General features: G+C 37.5%; 2 protein-coding genes across 2 annotated transcripts in view; both read left to right on the top strand.

Annotated features, from left to right (window-relative positions):
• The window catches only part of LOC117242895 (neural-cadherin-like), a 60,776-nt gene extending 50,804 nt beyond the window's left edge, over positions 1-9,972 (top strand). The window contains exon 11 of the mRNA XM_033509954.1: positions 9,816-9,972. Coding sequence (XP_033365845.1) covers positions 9,816-9,833 — 18 coding nt within the window. The 3' untranslated portion in view covers positions 9,834-9,972. The remainder of the gene's footprint in view (positions 1-9,815) is intronic.
• LOC117242783 (neural-cadherin-like) lies at positions 9,856-18,599 on the top strand. The gene is made up of 3 exons (XM_033509707.1): positions 9,856-10,005; positions 11,761-11,943; positions 18,402-18,599. The coding sequence occupies exons 1-3, from the start codon at positions 9,856-9,858 to the stop codon at positions 18,597-18,599; spliced, it is 531 nt and encodes a 176-aa protein (XP_033365598.1).
• Positions 18,600-20,319: the final 1,720 nt, after the last annotated feature.

Raw genomic sequence — 20,319 nt, 5'->3', positions numbered from 1 at the left:
ACCCGGTCATTTAACTGTAACAGAAAATTGTAACGAAAGAAAATAATTAAGAAAAGAACGTTATCGGCATATAAAACTTCAGATTTTTCAATGTGATTTCAAAGTAATCGTGAATGAATCTTAAAGAAGCTGTACGTACGAACATTCGAGTTAAAGTAAAATTATATATCGAACATTCATATTCATCGTTGTATAACAATAACAATAGGTAAGTATCTTTTATAAAATTCCTTCTAGAGACTAATCGTGAAATTAGCGCGAAAATTTCCAATGCGAATCATTTTTATCACACAGCAAGCGTCAGGGTTACCCAGAACTGATTCGATAATGCTAGAAATTTTCAGGTAAATCACAGATTGGCAGACGCGTGGAAGAATACCTCTAAACGAGTTTTTCGATAAAAAGAGGTCTGGAATAGTAAAAAAAAAAAAAAAAAAAAAAAACAAGACGAAAAAATAAAAACACATACACAAACAAAAATGTAAGATAAAACGGATCCCCTCGAGACTACATGGTCCTTCACTTTCTTCTATCTCTTTCGTTTCATTTTGCGATTAAGAGATACCCTTCGGGTCGTCCTCGACGACCACGTTAACCGCGCTCGCCACCGAGTGACTTATCTCTCGTTAATCGCCAATCAAAAATAATATACATAGATGTATATGTAAAAAAAAGAAACAAAAAACAGCTGAAAGAAAAATGCAGGAACAAACAGAAAAAATGAACCAAAAAAAAAAAAAAATAAACAAAAATCCGCCAACAACAATCCTGAAAAAATGTCCTGTGAGTTGACGGCCCAATGTTTTGCCACTAGCGTGACAGCTATCGCCTGCGAGTACGGGCCTCCGACAGAGGGATGCAAGTGTTGCACGCAGACGTGGACGTTGAGTTAGACGTCGTAGACAGAAACAATAAACCACCTGTGTGGGATGCGAATGTATACGGCCCCATTCACATCAAAGAAAATGTCACAGTGGGTACTGTAGTGACGTCGGTGAAAGCCAGGTTTGTATGCTACGACATGACCGAGACAAGACACGTGACATGCCGTGCCGTGCCATACAGTGCTACTCCCATTTTTTTCTTTTTCGTTTCTTTGTATCATTCTGTCTCTCTTGATTATCGTCTCTTTCCGTTTCCCTCTGATGCTTTTCTTTCGCCATACGTTCACTGTGTACCACTTACGTTCACCTTATACCTATCATATAGCTTCACGTTCTGTGTATCTTTCGATCGGTTCGTATCGTTACGTCTCTCTGTGTACACTTTGGTTTCTCTCAGTGTATTTCTTCGTTCCTGTTTATTTTCACACGTACATGATGTATTTTGACGGGAGAGGAAGCATGTATGGTTAAGCACGGCGCGGTAGATCGCTGATTGGTCGGACACTCCTACTACTACTACTACCTACTTACTACTACTGTTACTACAACTACTACTACCATTACTATACTATTACCACTACTATCTATCCCTTACTTATGTTAATTGTTATCATTCGACGGAACCGATTTTCAAGAGATCATTGACAAATCGAATCGCACTGAGTTCGTCTATATTGCGAGCGTGGAAAATTTAATCTCAATGGAATATAAATTGGAGCCAAAAGATTTTTGATGAATCGAGAAAATCGGTTCCGACGACTTTAGCGGAAAACATCCCTAGATGTGTACGAGTTCGGAAAACCGGATGCCGGATTGTCCTTAGCGCGATGATCCGTATATAGGGTAGGCGAAGATGTAGCGAGAGATCGAGGTGCCCTCGATGAAATACACGATTTTGCCCAATTTGTTTCTTCTTCCTCACGTGTATCCAGATACAGAAACACGCAGGCGCAGAAGCTGGGCATCAGCGATCAGCGATCTCCTCGTTGGAGGGACGAGTTGGCGTCCCTCGTGGGTGTCAGCACACTCAGCTTCCTGCTGGCGCTAGTCCTGCTTTGCTTAGAATGTAATCTCGCGCTAATAAGTAAGGTAGAACGGTAAAGCGGCTAATCAGAGAGCAGGATATATGACTTTTGTGGGAGGAGAGACTTCGTCCACAGGCGGACAAGAATCTAGGCAGAGACACTGATGATCACGCACGAGCAGGACTGCTACACCAGGATGTGAAAACATGGCGCACAACAGGCAGAAATTGAAACATGGGAGAGAGAGAAACAGACGACGAACAGACAGAGACCGCACGCGAAGAGGGAGAGAGAGAGCGAGAACACACGTGACAGAAGTCCTCCCGTGCTCCTCCCGAGATCAAACAAAAAAAAAAAAAAAAAAATAATTACTGCCACGAGTCATTACGACTGACACTAACGCCATTTGTTTTTTGTTCCCGTTTGTTATGTACACGCGGTCTGGTGTAGCGTGAGATGTACAAGCTGGAAGCGATGGCCCAAGACAAGGGTTTCCCGCCCTTGTCACGAACGGTGGAGGTACAGATTGACGTTGTGGACCGTGCGAATAATCCGCCCGTATGGGACCACATAGTGTATGGGCCGATCTACTGTAAAGAGAACATGGCCGTTGGGGCTAAAGTTGTGTCTGTTAAAGCCAGGTCTGTCACACTGTTAATGCTCCGTGCGGCTCTGCACGAACCCGCCCTGCACGCAATCTCGTGGCAGTATTGTTCTTGTGCACGTTAATTGATATTGTGTACGATTCCATACACACACGCATCTATAAACTGACACAAACACACATACACGTATATATGCGCGCCTATATCGGTCAAGTAGTTAGCGATGGGCTTGAGAATATACAATACGTAGCTTGAAGCTGACGACGATAGTTTCGAACGTAAGACAACCGATAACGGGATCGTTTGATTTTTCATTGTCATTTGTTTGACGTTTCGATGATCCGTCAGAGTCTTGAATGTGTTAGCTGTCTGGACAAACTGTCTTGAAATCGTTTGAAAACTTCCTAGTAGTGGTAGAAGCTGCATCAATGCTGAACCGAGTATAATACAGAGAACAATGTTGGTATAGATCGTTGGTATAGAAAGCTACAGGAATACTACGTATTTTGGTATACTCATACTGCTGCATGCATACGTTCGATTCCAACATTTCAAGACTTCCGACGTTTCAAACCATTTAAGATTCTTCGTAAAGGTTGAAGCTCGAACTTGAGTTCGTTGAAAAATAACTCGCTTCAAATTCGAATAGAACGTAATTTTCTTAAGATGGTGGGAGGGTCGCGAATAAAAGAGTCGAACGCCCATCGCTATACGTGACGACACGCGGCGAACACAAGCACAGATGGACACGCATACACGTCAGGTGGTGAGCACGAGTATCGGTTTGAGCAGAAAAAAGCTAAATGAAAGAAAGAAGAAAAATATGGGGGAATACAGCGAGCAGTTCGTTTGCCAAAGCTCGTTCACGTCACTGTGATTCGCACGAGCCGCGCGTATTGTGCGGTCAGCCAAAGCGTTTCGTTCGCTCGGTTGTCGATGTATATTACCGTGAAAAAATGCCGAAAATGCAGCGCTACCTGCACTTTCGCTTTTCCACGATACTCGCACATACGGGGTCCAATCTTGCCCTTACGTCGCGATGTTTAAGAACGGCAAAGAAATTTTGGTATTTTTCAAAACGATGAAACTACTTTTCGCGTAATTCGATGACGTTTTGTTGCATTTTTGCGAACGTGTCGCGAACAAATCGCGAGCGCTCTTGTAACAGAAATCTATTGATTTTAGGGTGTAGTTGAATTACCGTTTTCACAGGGTGTTCTCATAATGGTGAAACTGTTAAGTACGCGGTAGAAGAAGCATTTTCTTTCAGTTGGAACGAAGTTGTAGCTTTATCGAGGGGATCGAATTATGTTCTACGCGAATTTTAATTTCCTAAAGCCTTTTATTCACTAATTCAGAAATTAGGTCCGCTTGATTTAAATTTTCAGTAGAAAGTTTCAATGAATCATAAAATTGAAATGGCTAGAACGATTCAAGTAATTCAAAATACAAATTTTCACGTATAGAATTGTTACGCTTAATATTTGCCATAGTAATAACGATTATTTCCTATACTTCTTATTACAGTAACAAATTTTTGGTCACGAAATAATTCGTTTCAAAATAAATCTTCGTGAAATATAAATGTAGTAGTAAAAATAAGTAAATCTCTACTTTAAGAAATATGATTCAAGGAGCCAAGTTTCGTTAACACAGAGGAGGTATAGTTCAAGATATATATATATATAATTTATCCATTTAAATGCTTCTTTTTCTAGACGTGCTAACAAAAGATTGTAATGAAAACGTGACGGGAAGCGTGTGTTCGACGTGTGGTTTTCAAGCGGAACGTCCCAGAAACAGATGGACTTCCGGCACGAACGGATCGGTTAATTGCGTGTGCATTTGAACCAGATGCCGTGACCACGTGCTGCCGGTGCGGTATAGGGGTCATATCATCGTGTACACAAAGTGCAAGCACTCGGCATAGCGTCACGCGATCGCTCGAATGTCAAACGCGTGCCAATTTCTTCCCTAATACGTTTGCGGTATGGGCAACAGATGGGTTCGCGATGCTTTGTTACGAGCTCGAGTTCCATATACGGGAATTATACCGGAAAGGGTAATAGAACGTGAAATTTTGCATATTATTACGTATACAAGCAGTAGTTGGTATGCTATTAGTTTGCTTTCATCGTAAACGATATTATGTATTGTATACATAAATTGATTGGCTGTAGATCGTCGGGCGATCGCGTTGCAACAAAACGTCTGAAATCCAGTGTCGTTCGTTCTATCAACGAGTACGCTGAATTTCCAGCGCAAGGACGCAGCATCGAATATAAATTAAAAACAGACAGCAAAGGGTAAATGATCGCGTACGATTAGAGGTGGTGTCCAGCAGAAATTGGCGAGGATGTAAGCATCGGGCAATCGAGTGGCGGATTAACGCAATCGGTAGCGCGCATGCAGCGCGCTCGAGGGGTAAGCGAACTCGCGGAAGTCACATTCGTTCTAGCGATTATCCAGGTAATCGCGGAAGCCGGATTTAGCCGCAGCAGACTCATACAATTAGTGTGTGTGTGCCGTAAATATTTTTTGGGCATGCGTTTTACAAATAGATGCTTCCCTCAGACGTTGGTAATTATTTATTATATTTTTCAACTGATTAATTTGGCCCGTTCAACTGGTTCGATTTCATGGATCCCCATATTTTCCGTTCTATTCTCCAATCGTTCTCCTTCTGTTCTCGTTTCTTTGTGTTTTTGTCTCTGTTAATTGTATTTTTCTGCACCAGATTGGCTTTTTTCAAAATTCTCTACCTCTCATTGTTTTCGTCTACGTTTTCGTGTATCTATTCGAATTTGCTCGCTGTCCGGTTCCATTTAGCGTTGGAATCGTGTGTCGAACGTCGACGAGCATCTCTGCGGAGATGACGTCGCGACGACACGTCGCCAACTAAGCATTCCGCCGATAATAGAAATGAGAAAAAGATAGCAAAAGAGGAAGGAATTTTAAATGAAACGATTTTCAAAGTCGAATGTCGCGTCGTGTCGTCTAAACATCGTTCGCCATTTTTGCGTTCTCTTCGACCTTTTTCCTTTTTACAGTTTATTGCGAGACTTGCATTCAGTATAGATCGTCGATCTGTATACATATATATATACACACATATATACATATATCGTATATATATATATATACATTTTATACATACGTATTGTACATTACGTGAATGCCGTATTAATTTTTGGGCATGTTTCGTCAGTTGCTTATCTGCGGTAGGTTACCGTGTATTGTTCTGGAAAGTGACCATTCTCTTTTTCTTTTTTTTTTTTTGTTCTCCTGTCCTCCCCCTCGTTTTCGTTCGTCTCGATATTTTGTATCCACGTTTCCATTGGAACAGTCTGAATCTCTATTTTCCTCATTTTTTCGTTTCCTTTCGAGAGCGTAGTGTGTTCTCGTAGTGGTTTTTGCCGGTCAGATACGTATTTTTGCGCCGATCATGCGGCAAGCTGAGTAACAATTAGATTTTGAAACTTCCTTAGTTAGAGCATCTCTTGAACTTATATTCGTTAGTCGGATTATGTCGATCGAAAATATCACGATCGATGTAACGTGATTTGATTGCTCGGTTAGCTTCCCAAGAAAATTATATTAAGAAAAAAAAAAAGAGAAAAAAGGAGAATATAGCTAAAAACACAAGGAAAAAAGTAATCGATGCGAGATTGCGTTCGAGAATCGACAATTGGAAACGGTGTCGTACAGAGAATGCTGGAACAAAGGCGAAAACGATGACTCTGAGATTCTCTTTTCATTTGTCAACGATGCTAATTAACCAAGATCACGCTGATTACACAACTGCCAAAAAAAAAAAAAAAAAAAAAAAACACCGCGCACCAATGGTTTCGGGGAAAGTTTCAGGCACCGTTTCTTCGATACGACAACAATAGGTTCACGCTGTGTCTTTGTCGTTAACTAATTTGGTTTGATGTATCGACTCGATGATGCATTTATTCGCTTTCTGGCTATTTATGCGAGGCTACTAACTATTCACACGTACAATGCACACACTAAAAACAGGGCGAGGGATCACGCTTGCGAGCCACTAACCAAAACACTGTCACGTTCGGACATTCAAGTTTCATAATTTACCTTTTTTTTTTTTACATCCGTTAGACCTTTAAACGTTTATCTTAGAGCTCTCGGAATGTTTATACGAAAATGGTGGAAATGAGGTTTTTGTACTCTTTGATCGCAATTTATCGAACGCCATTCGTTCGCGTTTGCTTTCTTTACGGCATTATCGGTAAAGTACGTTTTTTCATTTAAAGGATAATCTCATTTCAATTTCATAATTGGTTATGATTAAAATTTAAGGCGCGAAATTTTTAACCCCGCAGGTTCTCCGATAAAAACTAATCCTTACTCGATAAAAATTATTAAACGAGGAAGCTTAAATTGGAGCTTAAATCTACCGGAGAATTTAGGAGTTAAAAGATAAAAATTTATAATACAAATTAGTAAGTAATATCGAATTCTGATAAGAATGCCTATTGATTTGTAAAATTACGTTGGGTTGCTCGGAAAATTCATAAGGAAAGTTATGAAAAATTTAAGGGAATATTTTATCGAATAATATATCTACCGTTTCTGTTCGATACACTTGTGCCATCTATCAAATTTGTTCGTCTGTTTCGGTTCTTGGCTACTCTAATTTTTTTTTTTTTTTTACAATAATAAGACCGTACTATATTCGATGAATCGGTCAGATCTTTTCTGCTTTTTATACATGAGTATCTCTGGCCAAGTTTCGTAGCTAAAACGTTCAATATATTCGTGCATCAATGTATATTACATATGGATTTGCGAGATTTCGGAGAAGAGAGTACTATTTATATCTCTCGCCTCGTTTCCACCATGTAACACCCGTTTTCGAATCGTTTGACCCGTAGCTAAGAATCGTTGACCAACATTAAACGAGATTGATCACGGAAATGCCGATGCAAAGCTTCAACTACTTTCGTTCAAGTCTCGAGTAGTCTCGATTGCGAATGTTCTATTCGAGTATCATGCGACTCTCCGTGTTTATTAAAAGCGCGAAAATATTCGAATACTTACCGTAGGAAACTTTTCTGAATAAATATATTGCGTGTATAGCTTTTGAAATGTAATAACCTTCCGAAATTTCATTGCAAACGAGTCCGCAAACGTATATACAAGTACAAGTTACAAGGCGTTTATTGCAAACGCACACTTGATAAAAAATGAATAAAAAAACAATCGATGGACTGTTTAAATAATTTTGCGATAAATATCTCGTATCTTCCACGCATACTTTCCAGTTTGTTTCAAATGTTTCCGCTATGATCATGATGATTCTATCATGCCGTATGTCGTACAAAATATGTCAGTATAAAACAACAGTATATGCGAGTAAAATATATAGCACATATAGCATATATTCAAAATAACTTCGCGTAAGTGTTCGAATACCTTTGTCAGCCTGTGTACGTACCGTTTAGAATATTCAAGTTGATGACCGTTTGTCAAGATTGGAACGAGGATTGACGTTGACTCTGTGGTTCCGTTTCCTTGGTCGACGTCCAGTAGTTGATCGAACGTTCCTTCGACACGGTGTTCCGGCGCTCGTTTGAATTGACAAACGGTGCCATTAATTCCGGTGCCTTTGAGCGCTCGACGAGCAGCTATCGAGACGTGGACGTCTAACGGATGACATCGCACACAACCGTATAGGAAGCGATAATGATCGGTGATTGCGTCGAACTGACCAATTTATTAGAGGAACAGCTTTTGTGCAGTCTGTGTGATATCGATATATTTCAGAGAATAGAAGGTTTGATTCGCAAAGGAATTGGTTTGTTCCGCCAATAGCTTTACGTGTTTGTATAATAATAAGAAGAAAAGTGCCTCGATAGCAATTTAAATTTGAATGGAAAAATTTCATTGGAAAAATTACTACGATTTTTCTTATATCTTGTATTCTATTTATTATTACAGTAGTATCATGTCACTCGAATGATAGAAGAATCGCTAATTTTACTTTATCGACTCTAATGACAATTCTATTTTTATGATTTCTTGATTTTACGAAGGATAGAAGGAACTGCAAAGGGCACTTTATGTATTTTATAACGTATCTTGAGGATATATCAAATGTATAAAATTACATTTTATCCTCGAGCTAATGACCATTTTCTATATGGTGCTCGTAAAAAGCCAAAGGAAAAGAAGATTAAGGATTACAAGCATTAAGGAAATTACAAGCATTTTTATATACGTATTACACATATTGAGTGTGTACTTGTTATTACATTCGTATAAACACTTTCATACTATTTTATGCGCAAATCCGTGGTGTCTTGAAACTTGAAATTATTGGACGAAGCAATTCCATCCATATAATAAAACGCATCACCGATCATACTTGAAATTGTCGAGAGAGCTTAATTACGTATTACACGATCTAAGCTACCTTGCAACATTTTAAAACCTCGCCGAGCTATCTATTACGAAAGCCACTTAACGAAACTTACAAGTCAGTACACGTGACAACACAGCGTGACACCCTTTATCTAACCAAGCTGCTCGTAGAAAAGCTAAAGCAGTAGCTGGTAACGCGGATAAGGGATCTGTAGCTTAACAACTAACGACACGAGACTTCGGAACGCCATCCGTGGTATATAGTGGTATATAGTGGTATATACTCAGGGTATGGACAAGCTAATACGTTCTATATAGTATCTAAAACGCGTCAGAAACGGAAAAGACAGGCGACGACGGGAAACATAAGCTCGTTAGGTAAAATCAATTAGCCGAAACCGTAGTTCGTATCGCAGCTCCGCCAATGTAACAGTAGATTATCCTACTAGTGGGATGATGTTCCTTTTGTTGTCAAGAAATGAAAAGAATGCTCGAAATAAAAAAAATAGAGGCGAGAGATATACAAAGTATGAAAATTAAAAGAAGATAGAAATATACAAAAAAGTAAAAATATATATATATAAAAAAAAAAAGAAATAGGAAAGTAAGATAAAAATGAGAAAGAGCAAGAAAATCGACGTATCATACGGTACGAAATGATGAATCGCATGGTGACCTTTCGTCACGAGACGAGTAAACAGCCTCTAACCTCTGTTCTTCTGTAATCGGTAAAAAAAGAAAGATAACTAGCCTTGTATTTTTCGATATACATATGTCTACCCTAGGTAATTTCCGTTCTCGTTTCTGTTTCCGTTTCCCGTTTTCCGTTCATTAAATCTCAAACTCCGGCGCCCGGAGCTGATTTGAAAGCCGGCCTTGATTTTCGTAACATGTGCCTCTGGTGTGTGTGTCGACAGCTCGGGAATCGACAATAATCCAACGGTGTTTTATCGGCTAATGCCTGGCTCCACCGCACAGACCAACAAGTTTCACACGTTTTACCTTCAGCAACGAGCCGAGAAGTCTGTCACCTGGGCGGACATCAAGGTTAACCATCAGTTGGATTACGAGAGCATAAAGGAATACAATCTGACTATACGAGTCGAGGTATGTACGAAACGAGGCTGTTATTTCACAGACGTTAAGAAACGCTGCGTTTCCACCGTTTTTCGTTTGCAATCTGTACGGGTTTGAGAGAAGCGTCTTGGGACGAATCTCGTAGCTACCGTTGGCTTTGCAATGCGTTCGAGCGAGAGAGTCTTGGCGAGAATCTCGGCGAACTTGCGATTACCAAGTTGTTGATGTTTTTGGTTAGTAGTCTCCGCAGACGTTAGAAAATCCGAGCTACGCTTCGACTTTCCAGCCAATGTTGCTTAATCTTGTAGCTTTGCTAAGAAGTTTTCGCTACGAGTTGCAAGTTCGTCGAGCTTTTAGTATTTTTGATTATGCGCCGGATGTTTCGTAAAGTACAGTATCATGGCAAGTAAATGATCCTTCGTGAAACAAACAAATTGAAAATGGAAAATGAAATTCTTACTGGCTTGTTTCAAGCGAAATTACGTTTTTGAGAAAATGAATTTTAAAAATGTTTCACGCGCACGCTCGTCTCTTATCCGACGATGTATTTTGAGGTATTTCAATAAAAAATTCAAATCTGAATCTATCGATCGGTTATAATAATTACAAAGCCGAAACTGATTGACAATAACCGACTGATATACTTCGACTATAACGATGTTTACAACATTCGTCGAAAAATATATGCTTTCCAAATTTTGATCAAACATTCGAGCTCTCGTCTCCATTATTCTTAATTACACGAGAATATTTTGCAAAAAAGCATTCGTTCAAACACTTCGATTTTACTAATTTTTATTTTACACACCTCGGGAGTTTTATTTCTCATATCTGTTGTGTTTCAAAGAAAGCCACTGAAAAAGATATAAAACGCGAAAAGTATAAGGAAGACGACTATAATTGAATCGCGCTTGCTCTACAGTCCCAACCTACATAGGAATCCGTGGCTTTGCGTATTTCAAGGCTCGAATGATACGACATTGAACGCGGTTAATTTTCACAGCCAGTGTATTCCTCCTCGAAATTGTCGAGTGACCATAGAATATAATCTCCTCGGTTAAATAACCGGTGTTCTTTAATCCATTTAGAAACTGGCTACGGAGCAACTCGAAAATCCGCTTACCAATCGCGATATTATTTCTATTTCAGCTGTACAGCTCTGTCGAGTATCCGCACCTTGTATTTCTACGGTAATAACTTTCTCTGCAAAGATAAAATATGCTCCTCGTCATTTCTATGTGAACGGCCATTCAGTCAGCGAGATCACTTTTCTTCTCTGTTCCATTTGCTTGACCTGTTTTAACGAAAATTCATCGAAAACGATGAAACGCGGGGAAATTTTCGTTAAAACGATTGTTCGTATCTGGAAATGATCATGAATATTATCGAAAGCGTGAAATATTTTTAATTAAAGCGCTCCCTTTAGAATTGTTCAAATTTTAGAATGCTCGTTCAAGTTACTTTATTCTTTGAAAATCGAGTATCTCTAATTTTCGAACTAATACTCGTTCGTCGAGCACAAAGATATTGCAAGACTTATTCTTTCACCATGAAAAATACAGTACTCGTGTACTGTATCTTGTCAATAGAAATACTCTTAGATCTATTTTCTAAAAAATAATCGATATGTGGAGGTATTAATGTTTACAAATCTTTAATTAAAGCAAGTCGAGAAAATAGTAGTATTTCTATCTCTATTTTGGAATTGCAAGGACAGTAAACGAATCGGCGAATCAAGTAGAAAACGCAAGGTACACGTAAGATAAGGATAATCCTCTTCTACAGAACAATGGCGCTCAACAACTCGCTTCTGAAGCAACCGTCTATATTGTCCTGGAAGACGTTAACGACGAAATACCTTTGTTCACCGAACGTGAGCAAGAAACTGTACTCGAGGGTGAACCAGTTGGCAGTAAGGTTACTCAAGTCAACGCGATTGATAAGGATGGCACTTTCCCGAACAATCAGGTGAGCAGACGTCACAAATGTCCGTTTTTCTTAATACTCGAGATATTTCTTTACGTCATCTAACGTTAGACACGTCCAGTGATTGCAACGTAACGATTCATTCGTTTAAAAAATACTACGCGTACTTATCGACGATGAATTAGACAAATGTTAATAATTTTTCATACCGACGATGTCCAGTGGTTAATTTAATCGACCGATAATCCTACTTCGTTCTTGTTCAACTGTCACGATTTATAATCTGTTTGAACATGCAATTTCTTTGCTTTATCCTAACGAAGTTAACGAAATGTCCACGATGCATTCCATTTAAATCGATTTTCATGAATATTTTCGAAATTATCGATGATGAAGAATCGTGCGATTTTACGGGATATCGATAGTTATTTGTATTTTTCTTCCTTTATGGGGTTCGTTAGGAATATTCAATAAGTTTTTTAAGGAACGATACAAAGCGTTAATATACGTACATGTGTGTGTCTGTAAGTAGTTAAGAGACGAAGCAGATAAGCGATTCTTATATTCCCTTTTTCATTTGTAATCTTCTGTTTTCACATTTGCAAACGTTGAGAGTTTTCAATTAAATTCATAGACGTGAAATTGAAATTTTATATTTCCATTTCTACTTTTTCTATCTTTAATATGATTAACCTTTTGTGTATGAGAAAGTTCTATCAATATTAATATCAATATTACTTTCATCAGCAAGTTCTCATCATCGAATCGATATTACTCAACTATCGAGCAACTCTCGTGGCTAGTTTTCGGACTAGTCTCAGGCTTCAATTACACGCTCTGTCTACCGTATGCTCTATGTTCCGAATTTATGTATAATATTCAATCGTCTACATATTAAATACTTAGAAATATACAGCTATCTCAACATCGATTATTACGAAATTATTCGTTTATCTACAATCTGATAACTTTATACGAGATATCGTGGCTCACGAAAGTATTCGAACATTTGTACGTAGAAACTTTTTATGAATATATTACCTAACTTTGTAACGAGACGCAACTCGCACGATTATATCGGTAAAATCTGTAACAAATTTCAAAATTTTCAAAAACCAATTCGAAAAAAATATTTATTACAAGCAATATTTATTATATTTCGTAAAAATCGTCAAAGTCAATCGTAATAGTTATGTCACGCTATACCGTTGACGAAATTTCAGAAACTTTCGTATATAACACACGTAATACAAGTTCCACACATCATTTTCCGTAACATACATATAGGGAGTGTGCAGTTTGTTTGAAAGCGAACAAGGTCGATGTCAACAAAGCTGAAGTACCAAGGTTTCTGACATTTACCATTGTTCAACAACATAAATATTCAATAGCATAACAAAATAGCCTCGGGTCTGTAACTTTCCTCGCGGTCGAACGAACTGTAGGACAAGGGAAACATAGGCACACGCGAAATCAATAGTTTCTTCGAACTGTCGAATTAGTCGCTTGTCGTCCTTCCGCGTAGATACTGTTCGTTCGACGTTTATTGTTCGTAAGTGAGAAAATTCTTAAATTACGTTATATTTTTATCATAAAAATTCACTCGAAAGAGTGCGAGCCTCTTACGTGAGAAATTAATGGATTAAATTATAACGTGAAAATTTATATTCACCGAAGGATGTATGACTGATCGATCATGGAACGTCGTTCATTTACAATTAGAAGGAATTTTCAATGAGAGAGAGAAAGAGCAGACATACTTTTTCTTTGCAATGCCGCTTTAATTACAACGAGACAATAAAAGTCGTTATTCAAATACGATGTTGAAAACTATTCAAAATTTAGCAGGGGTCGCGAATGATAGTATTTCATTCTACGTTAAATTATATTACGTTTGATTTATTTCATTTCCAATTTAAACGTAAGGGATTTATCGAGATATGAAATAAAATATAGTTACGTACTTGAGATCGAATATTTTTGTAGTATTTCATTTAAACCAGTGGCTGAAAAGTAAGGACATTTCGTATCGAATATTCAACGTTGATGTACATAGCTGATATTAATAAAATTTATATCGAACATTCAGTACCCTTCGTATACATATTACATATATTTACATATATGTATAATAAAATGTTATATCAATATAAGCACGGATTTATTACGTTTGAAACGTTACATGGGGTAGATATTAAATAAAAATCATCGGTTGACTTTAGTATAACTTAATGTTAGTGATAGAGGTAAGCGATAACGTAGCGCGCGCAAGTAAAATGCGTTACATGTTTTCCAATTGCAATGCTCGTTTGTCGAATGCTCGACATCTTCATCCCGTAACAAATAGCGTTCGATATAATTCTGGAGAAATACTTCAGTGTTAAACGTCGTGAGAATCGATAGGACCGTGCAAGAATAATTCAGTTCTTTCAAATAAATATCGTGGCAGCGATCGAATAAACGGATATATTATTCCGGCCGAAACTTTGTTAATTTCACACAGTGAAATTGTGTTTGTCGAAGTCGCGGTTCTGATGGAAATACCGTGTAACTTTGTTCGCCGTGTAATGCCGTTATACTGCAAAATACCGTAATCAAATTTAATCGCAGGAACACCGCCGTTGGTATAATTTAAAATGTCGCGCTGCGCCGTATCGTTACAAGTAACGTGTTACGCGCAAATGTTCATGACTCCTTGCGCAGATATGCGACAATTAATATTCATTCATCGCTGTTATCGTTTGTCGAATGTTTATACGTACGTTTACGTACGTTTACGTACGTTTAGTCGAAAACGATATAAGAAACTTTCCTTTCCACGTTGATGTTTATAATTATAATCACTATAATTAGTCGTGGGATTATACTAATCGTGGAAGAACGTAGTTTTATAAAAACGTTAATGCGTTGATAGATTTTTCTTCTCTTATACGAACGAGAATTATTGCAGTTTTACAATTATTTTACATGGAATATGACAATGTGAAATTTACTTCTAGAACTTTTCCTGTATTAGTATGTACCTTAGCTGTATATATATACATATATATATGTATGTAATTTAGCAAAAGAAATTTTGAAGTTTTTTGGACTTTCAACGATAAGCGATTTGAGTTGTAAAAATTTTCCCAATAATTTTAATACTGCTAAAGTATTATAAGCGTAGTTATAAATATCGAGAGACCTTTACGTCTTGTTTATAACAATTTTTGGTTTTCGTACCGTTCTCGTAACGACGTCTAGATGAGCAAAAAACATCTTTCCACAAAAGCTTTCAAGCTTACCTTTCTTTAAAAAAAGCCACGAGACAAGGTTGAAAAAGCTAAATAGCATCTTTTTGCTTAGGTATTTTAATTTGATAGCCGGAGCTCGTTAACTTTTACCAAACTATAAGCAGAGTTTGGAGAGCACAAAACGAAAGAGTCTCTTATTTCCTTTTTTTCTTATTCATACACACCTTGATTTTTCGTATAGTTTACCTTTTATAAAGTGGTATTGTTTATCGTTAAAAATGAAGAAATCTTTCGATGTTAAATTTAATCAAAAATCACAATCTCTCTCTCTCTCTCTCTCTGTTTCTCTCTTTTACTTTCCTCTCCCTTTCTATGGTACATATTAGTAAACCGGTCTCATATATTTTATGGCCGCATGAAATATTTATTTTAACAGAAATGGGCGAAAAGTAAAATTCTTCTCGTACGACTCGTTGCTTGATTTAATCCTTGTGTGAAGCGAATGTGAAGCGAAATACGTACTCTTGTTTCTGACTAAATATGTTTACGTACCACATTATCATATTATTTTATTATTTACTCGTTTTACTATTATTAAATTATTTACTCGTGACAAATAATGCAGAAATATATGAAATATTGCAAGTAAAGGACTTAGAATATTTGGCATGCGAAATAAATTTCTGCTTAAACACCATTGTCTGAATTATGTTCATAAAGATATAGAATTTCACGAATAGCTATAATCTACTTAAAAATGATCGTTTGCGTGAAATTGAATGTAAACGGATAAATATTTCGAAGGAGTATCGGTTGACCAAAATATAAACCAGCATTGTGCGACCGATCGCGCAAATGAACTAATTATAATTATCTGTTCGGAGCTAAGTTTTCCTGTACACAGGAAGTATAACCGTTAATGTCATCAATTATCCTCGTGATTATTAATAGTATACGCGTTATTAATTCAATCCAGTCAGTTAATTAATTTAATTGATGTCTTTGCTGATATTATCGTCGCTTCGTCGCTTCAAATTTCATTTTGTTCGCCTTACTCCGATCTAAAATCAAGCTTTTCTTCTACTTCTTTCCATTGGAAACGCTACGCGATTTCACTGTGATCGTGATTTTTTATTTGTCTTTTCTCGATTTACAAGCAGTCGTGCAGGCACGCTGATTTCTTGATTCTCGGCGCTGATTTCTGTTTTTTCTTCGCGCAAACATTTTCGTAATACGCTTCCATGCGTCCTTCGATGGATTTTCGTTTACGAGCGAACTCTATGAAGTCTCTAGAATTGGATATTTCTCTTTTTTCCTTCTCTCTAATTTTGTTCTCCCTTTTTTGTTTAAATTTCGAGGAATGTCACGAATGTTCGGAGTTACTTCTCCTACCGAATAAAACGAGCACGAGTGGGCGGGTAGAGAAAAAGTCCTGGTATCCGGAACGCAGAACGTTCTAGCTTGAAAATTATCGGTTTGAAAGTTTCTGTTTATTGGAAACTTTAAGGATATATTACGATTATACGTGTACTTAGACGTGTATTATATTAATATTTGCTTTTGTGAGAATTTCAATCAGTTTTTAGATTATCGAAGTTTTCGTTGCATATGTAAACATACTTTATGTGGAACATAGCGTGTGCTTTGCGCAAAATCAATGTGCATCCAATAATAAAATCATAATACGTATAAGCTTTTAGACGATTACACACGCGAATATCATACGATACATTTTGACAAATTTTTCGTATTTTTGAACGGTATGGATCTATTTTATCTATATATGTTTTATCATACGTCCCCGTATTTTTTCAAATAAAAGCTATCAAGCTTTAAATATTTTCAAATTTCAAAATTTCAACTATTTAATCTTTCAAATATTCGAATCGCTTTAGATTTACAAATTTTAACAACAAATCGTGTACATCATACAATACCGACAAATCGCACAGTGGCGAATAGAAATAAATGGAACCTTTGAATAGCATATTTCAACTAAATTCTCAGAAAATTTGAATTTCAATTATTACATCGCAATTTACGTACTTACCTAACGTAATTAACCCTGATATAATGCTGAAATTGTTGTATTTCACTCGAGACGAAACGAAAAGGATTTGTAAAATTTCAAGATGTTTAATCCACAACTGATAAGGTGGAGTCGATGGAACTCTCGAAATTTATTCGTTTATGGAAATTTGAAAAATACGTACCGATGGTTTATAACCTACGATATCAGCTTCCATAAATTTGCGAACGTTTTTATGTCATAAAATGGTCATTTTCGATTTAATTTACGAGCAATCGATAAAAAGTGAAACGAAGTGGATTGGTAAAAAAGGATTAGATCGCTGAAAGAGGAGTAGATCGATAAAGAAGGAATAAATCGATAAGGACGAAAAGAGTGGTATTTCATGGAAGCCTCCGATAGGGGGCATCGGAACGCGCGCCATTTCAGTTATTGTAATATTTCTAGAGGAAAGGTTAACAGAAGTCAGGAGATATTTTTTGAGTAAATTTTCTTAAAAGTAAATATTCTAAAATAGTAAAGTAAAGTGAAGTAAATATTCTAAATAATGTGAAGCAGTTGCGTCTTTACGAAAAATTAACAACAATCCACATACCAGGTACACGTCAACATGCGATTTAAACGAGAAACCATGCATATAAACGACGATCGAAAGTATTGCGACGATAAGGAGCTGCAGTATTTAAATTTGTACTTATTGGAAAAGGAAGAAAGGTATAGATTCTATGGTCAAAAGTTTTACGTTCAAAAATGCAAAAGTTTATTACCACGAGTATTAGTTGATCGTAAACTTGTAGGATACTTGATAAAGTGACCTGACTTTATTAGATTTTGAGTCCTCGTTTGTTGGTTACTTCGAATTACTGGAAAATCTAGTTGCATCCTTATTGCAGCAGATCCTTCAACTTTTTCATTTCTCGTTCAAACTTCAGATATTTCTTTATGGTAAGTTATGGTTATAGTTGTTTCGTATTTTGACCAACTATCGTTACAGTTATATATATATATATATATATATATATACGTTCAGAAAAGATCTTTATGAGTGTATACATTCGGTTTTCAGGTATTTCATTCGGCAGAACGATTGCTCAGAATACACATTCGCTGTAACCATAGTCTTGGGAAAATATAATTTGTTTCAAAACGGGTAAAAGAACGCAGTAGGGTTAAACTACATTTTCGCCATTAATTCGATTCAGCCTCTAATCAAGTGAATCACGTTGTTTCTCTTTCAGGTGACGTATTATGTGGTGGACAGCGACAGGAACGAGGGAAAGGATTACTTCGAGATCAACAGAGAAACTGGCGATATCTTCACGAAGGTGATGTTCGATCGTGAAAAGCAGGGCGCGTACGCATTGGAAGTGGAAGCCAGGGACGGTGCACCATCCGCGAGACCCAACAGCAACGGCCAGCCGAATTCTGGTGAGTAGATCATTGAATTTCGTTGCACTATGCTTTCGACGCTTTTACCTGGTGGCTCGTGCGCCACGTCTGCGCACTGCGATTCGAAAATATCGGACAATTGCGCAAAATCGAATCTACCGTAAAGTAGGATAAACACGAATCGAGGAAAATTTAACTTAGAACGTGCAATCGTATTTTCTTATGCGAACACAGGAACGACGGCTATTGTGTTCTACATCGTATCGTCTCTACACGCTGATTTAGGAACGATCGATTGCTGAATTTCACCGACCAAAAAGTAGAGACATGGTCGAAAGAGTAGAAGTGAAAATGAACGCAACGTTGCTGAATGAAGGTTGGGAATAGGAATTGGAGGGTCAACATAGAACTAAAAGTAGTCATTTTTAAATAACATGTTATTTTAGAAAAATTGGAATGTTGCAACGTTACACTTGTGTATGAAATCTTTTAGCGATAGGTTTTTATCGGTAATTTTATGAGAAAGGTTGATGCCTTCTCATAAGATTATTAAACAGGCTGTCTTTTTAATTTTAAAAGATAAAGCGAGCTTCGAATATCCGTAAAATATATACGAACGAGGGCTGTTAAGAAAATTTCAGAATACTACGATAGTTTCGTTCACGAAACTTCCTTTATAAATTAGGCAAAAAGCTTGTTTTGCATTTAAAAGCGATACATAAGCCACGTTATTCGGTGAAACTGTAGGCCATCTAAATACTGCCTGTTAAAGTGAATTCAAAGCTTAATGGCACAGTTGAAAATAGGATTTTTCATGAAGCGAATGGTCAAAGGAAATCATCAGCTTCATCGAAAAAGCTAGTATTTTTCTTTGTATTCCATTAAATATAGCCGTAATACGGAGAACAGTTGTGCTTCGTAGTCGTATAAAAGTTCCCTCTATTTCAACCACATTTCGTGTTTCTCACTCTGGAGAAAACAAACGAAATTAAACATCGAAATTCTATTGCATTTTGTACGCAGCTATCAGTGCGCTTCCAGCTTAAAACTAAATTGCCCGTAACTTGGACAATAAACGTCGGACGAAATTTTTGTCCAAGAACTTTCTTCTTCGATCTAAATATCGCTCGTTTTTCTCATTTGTATTTTACGTGAAAGATCCGACTCTAAGGTCACGTCACAATTGTTACTTTACCGTTTCGGCCAATTCCACGATTACGGTCGAAAGGTGCAGAACGTGATGGCGATAACACACAGCCAGAAATCTTTCTACGAGGCGGTTCGAAACGTCCAACTGCTTTGGCGTTGTCGCGTCGCGGACCAATAGTCGGTTTCCACCGCTCTTAGAATTCCGGTTTAGAATTCCGTTCTCGGTTGCAAATTTATCGACTATGCCACGATACCCTATTCAATTCCTTGGCTGACACCAATGTAGCTCAGCGTGTCCACGTAGAATTTGCAATCGCATAATGTTTGCTCGGCAAATTACTCTGCACGTGTGCTTAAGGAGCGAGCCAATTGGTCACGTTCCCGTAACTTTTCATGAGGAGCCACGGCAACGTTTACGTTATACCGTATATACTATGGACCGACTGCTCGTTGTTTCGTGTCCAATCAGTCGTGCATCTAGGAAATTTCGTTTCGTCGTGGAAACTAGACCGCAATCGGAATCGTGACGGTTGCTACTGGCGAATTTATGATGTTTCGAGGGCAAATGGGATTTCTGAGAGATACACGCGTTTATGGCACGACTCTACTTTTACGAAG

The sequence above is a fragment of the Bombus vosnesenskii genome, unplaced genomic scaffold (genome assembly GCF_011952255.1).
Source record: "Bombus vosnesenskii isolate JDL3184/JDL3185 unplaced genomic scaffold, Bvos_JDL3184-5_v1.1 scf7180000016279, whole genome shotgun sequence".
Taxonomy (NCBI): domain Eukaryota; kingdom Metazoa; phylum Arthropoda; class Insecta; order Hymenoptera; family Apidae; genus Bombus; species Bombus vosnesenskii.
Note: the sequence above shows the minus strand (reverse complement) of the source record. Positions and strands in the feature narration are given on the sequence as shown.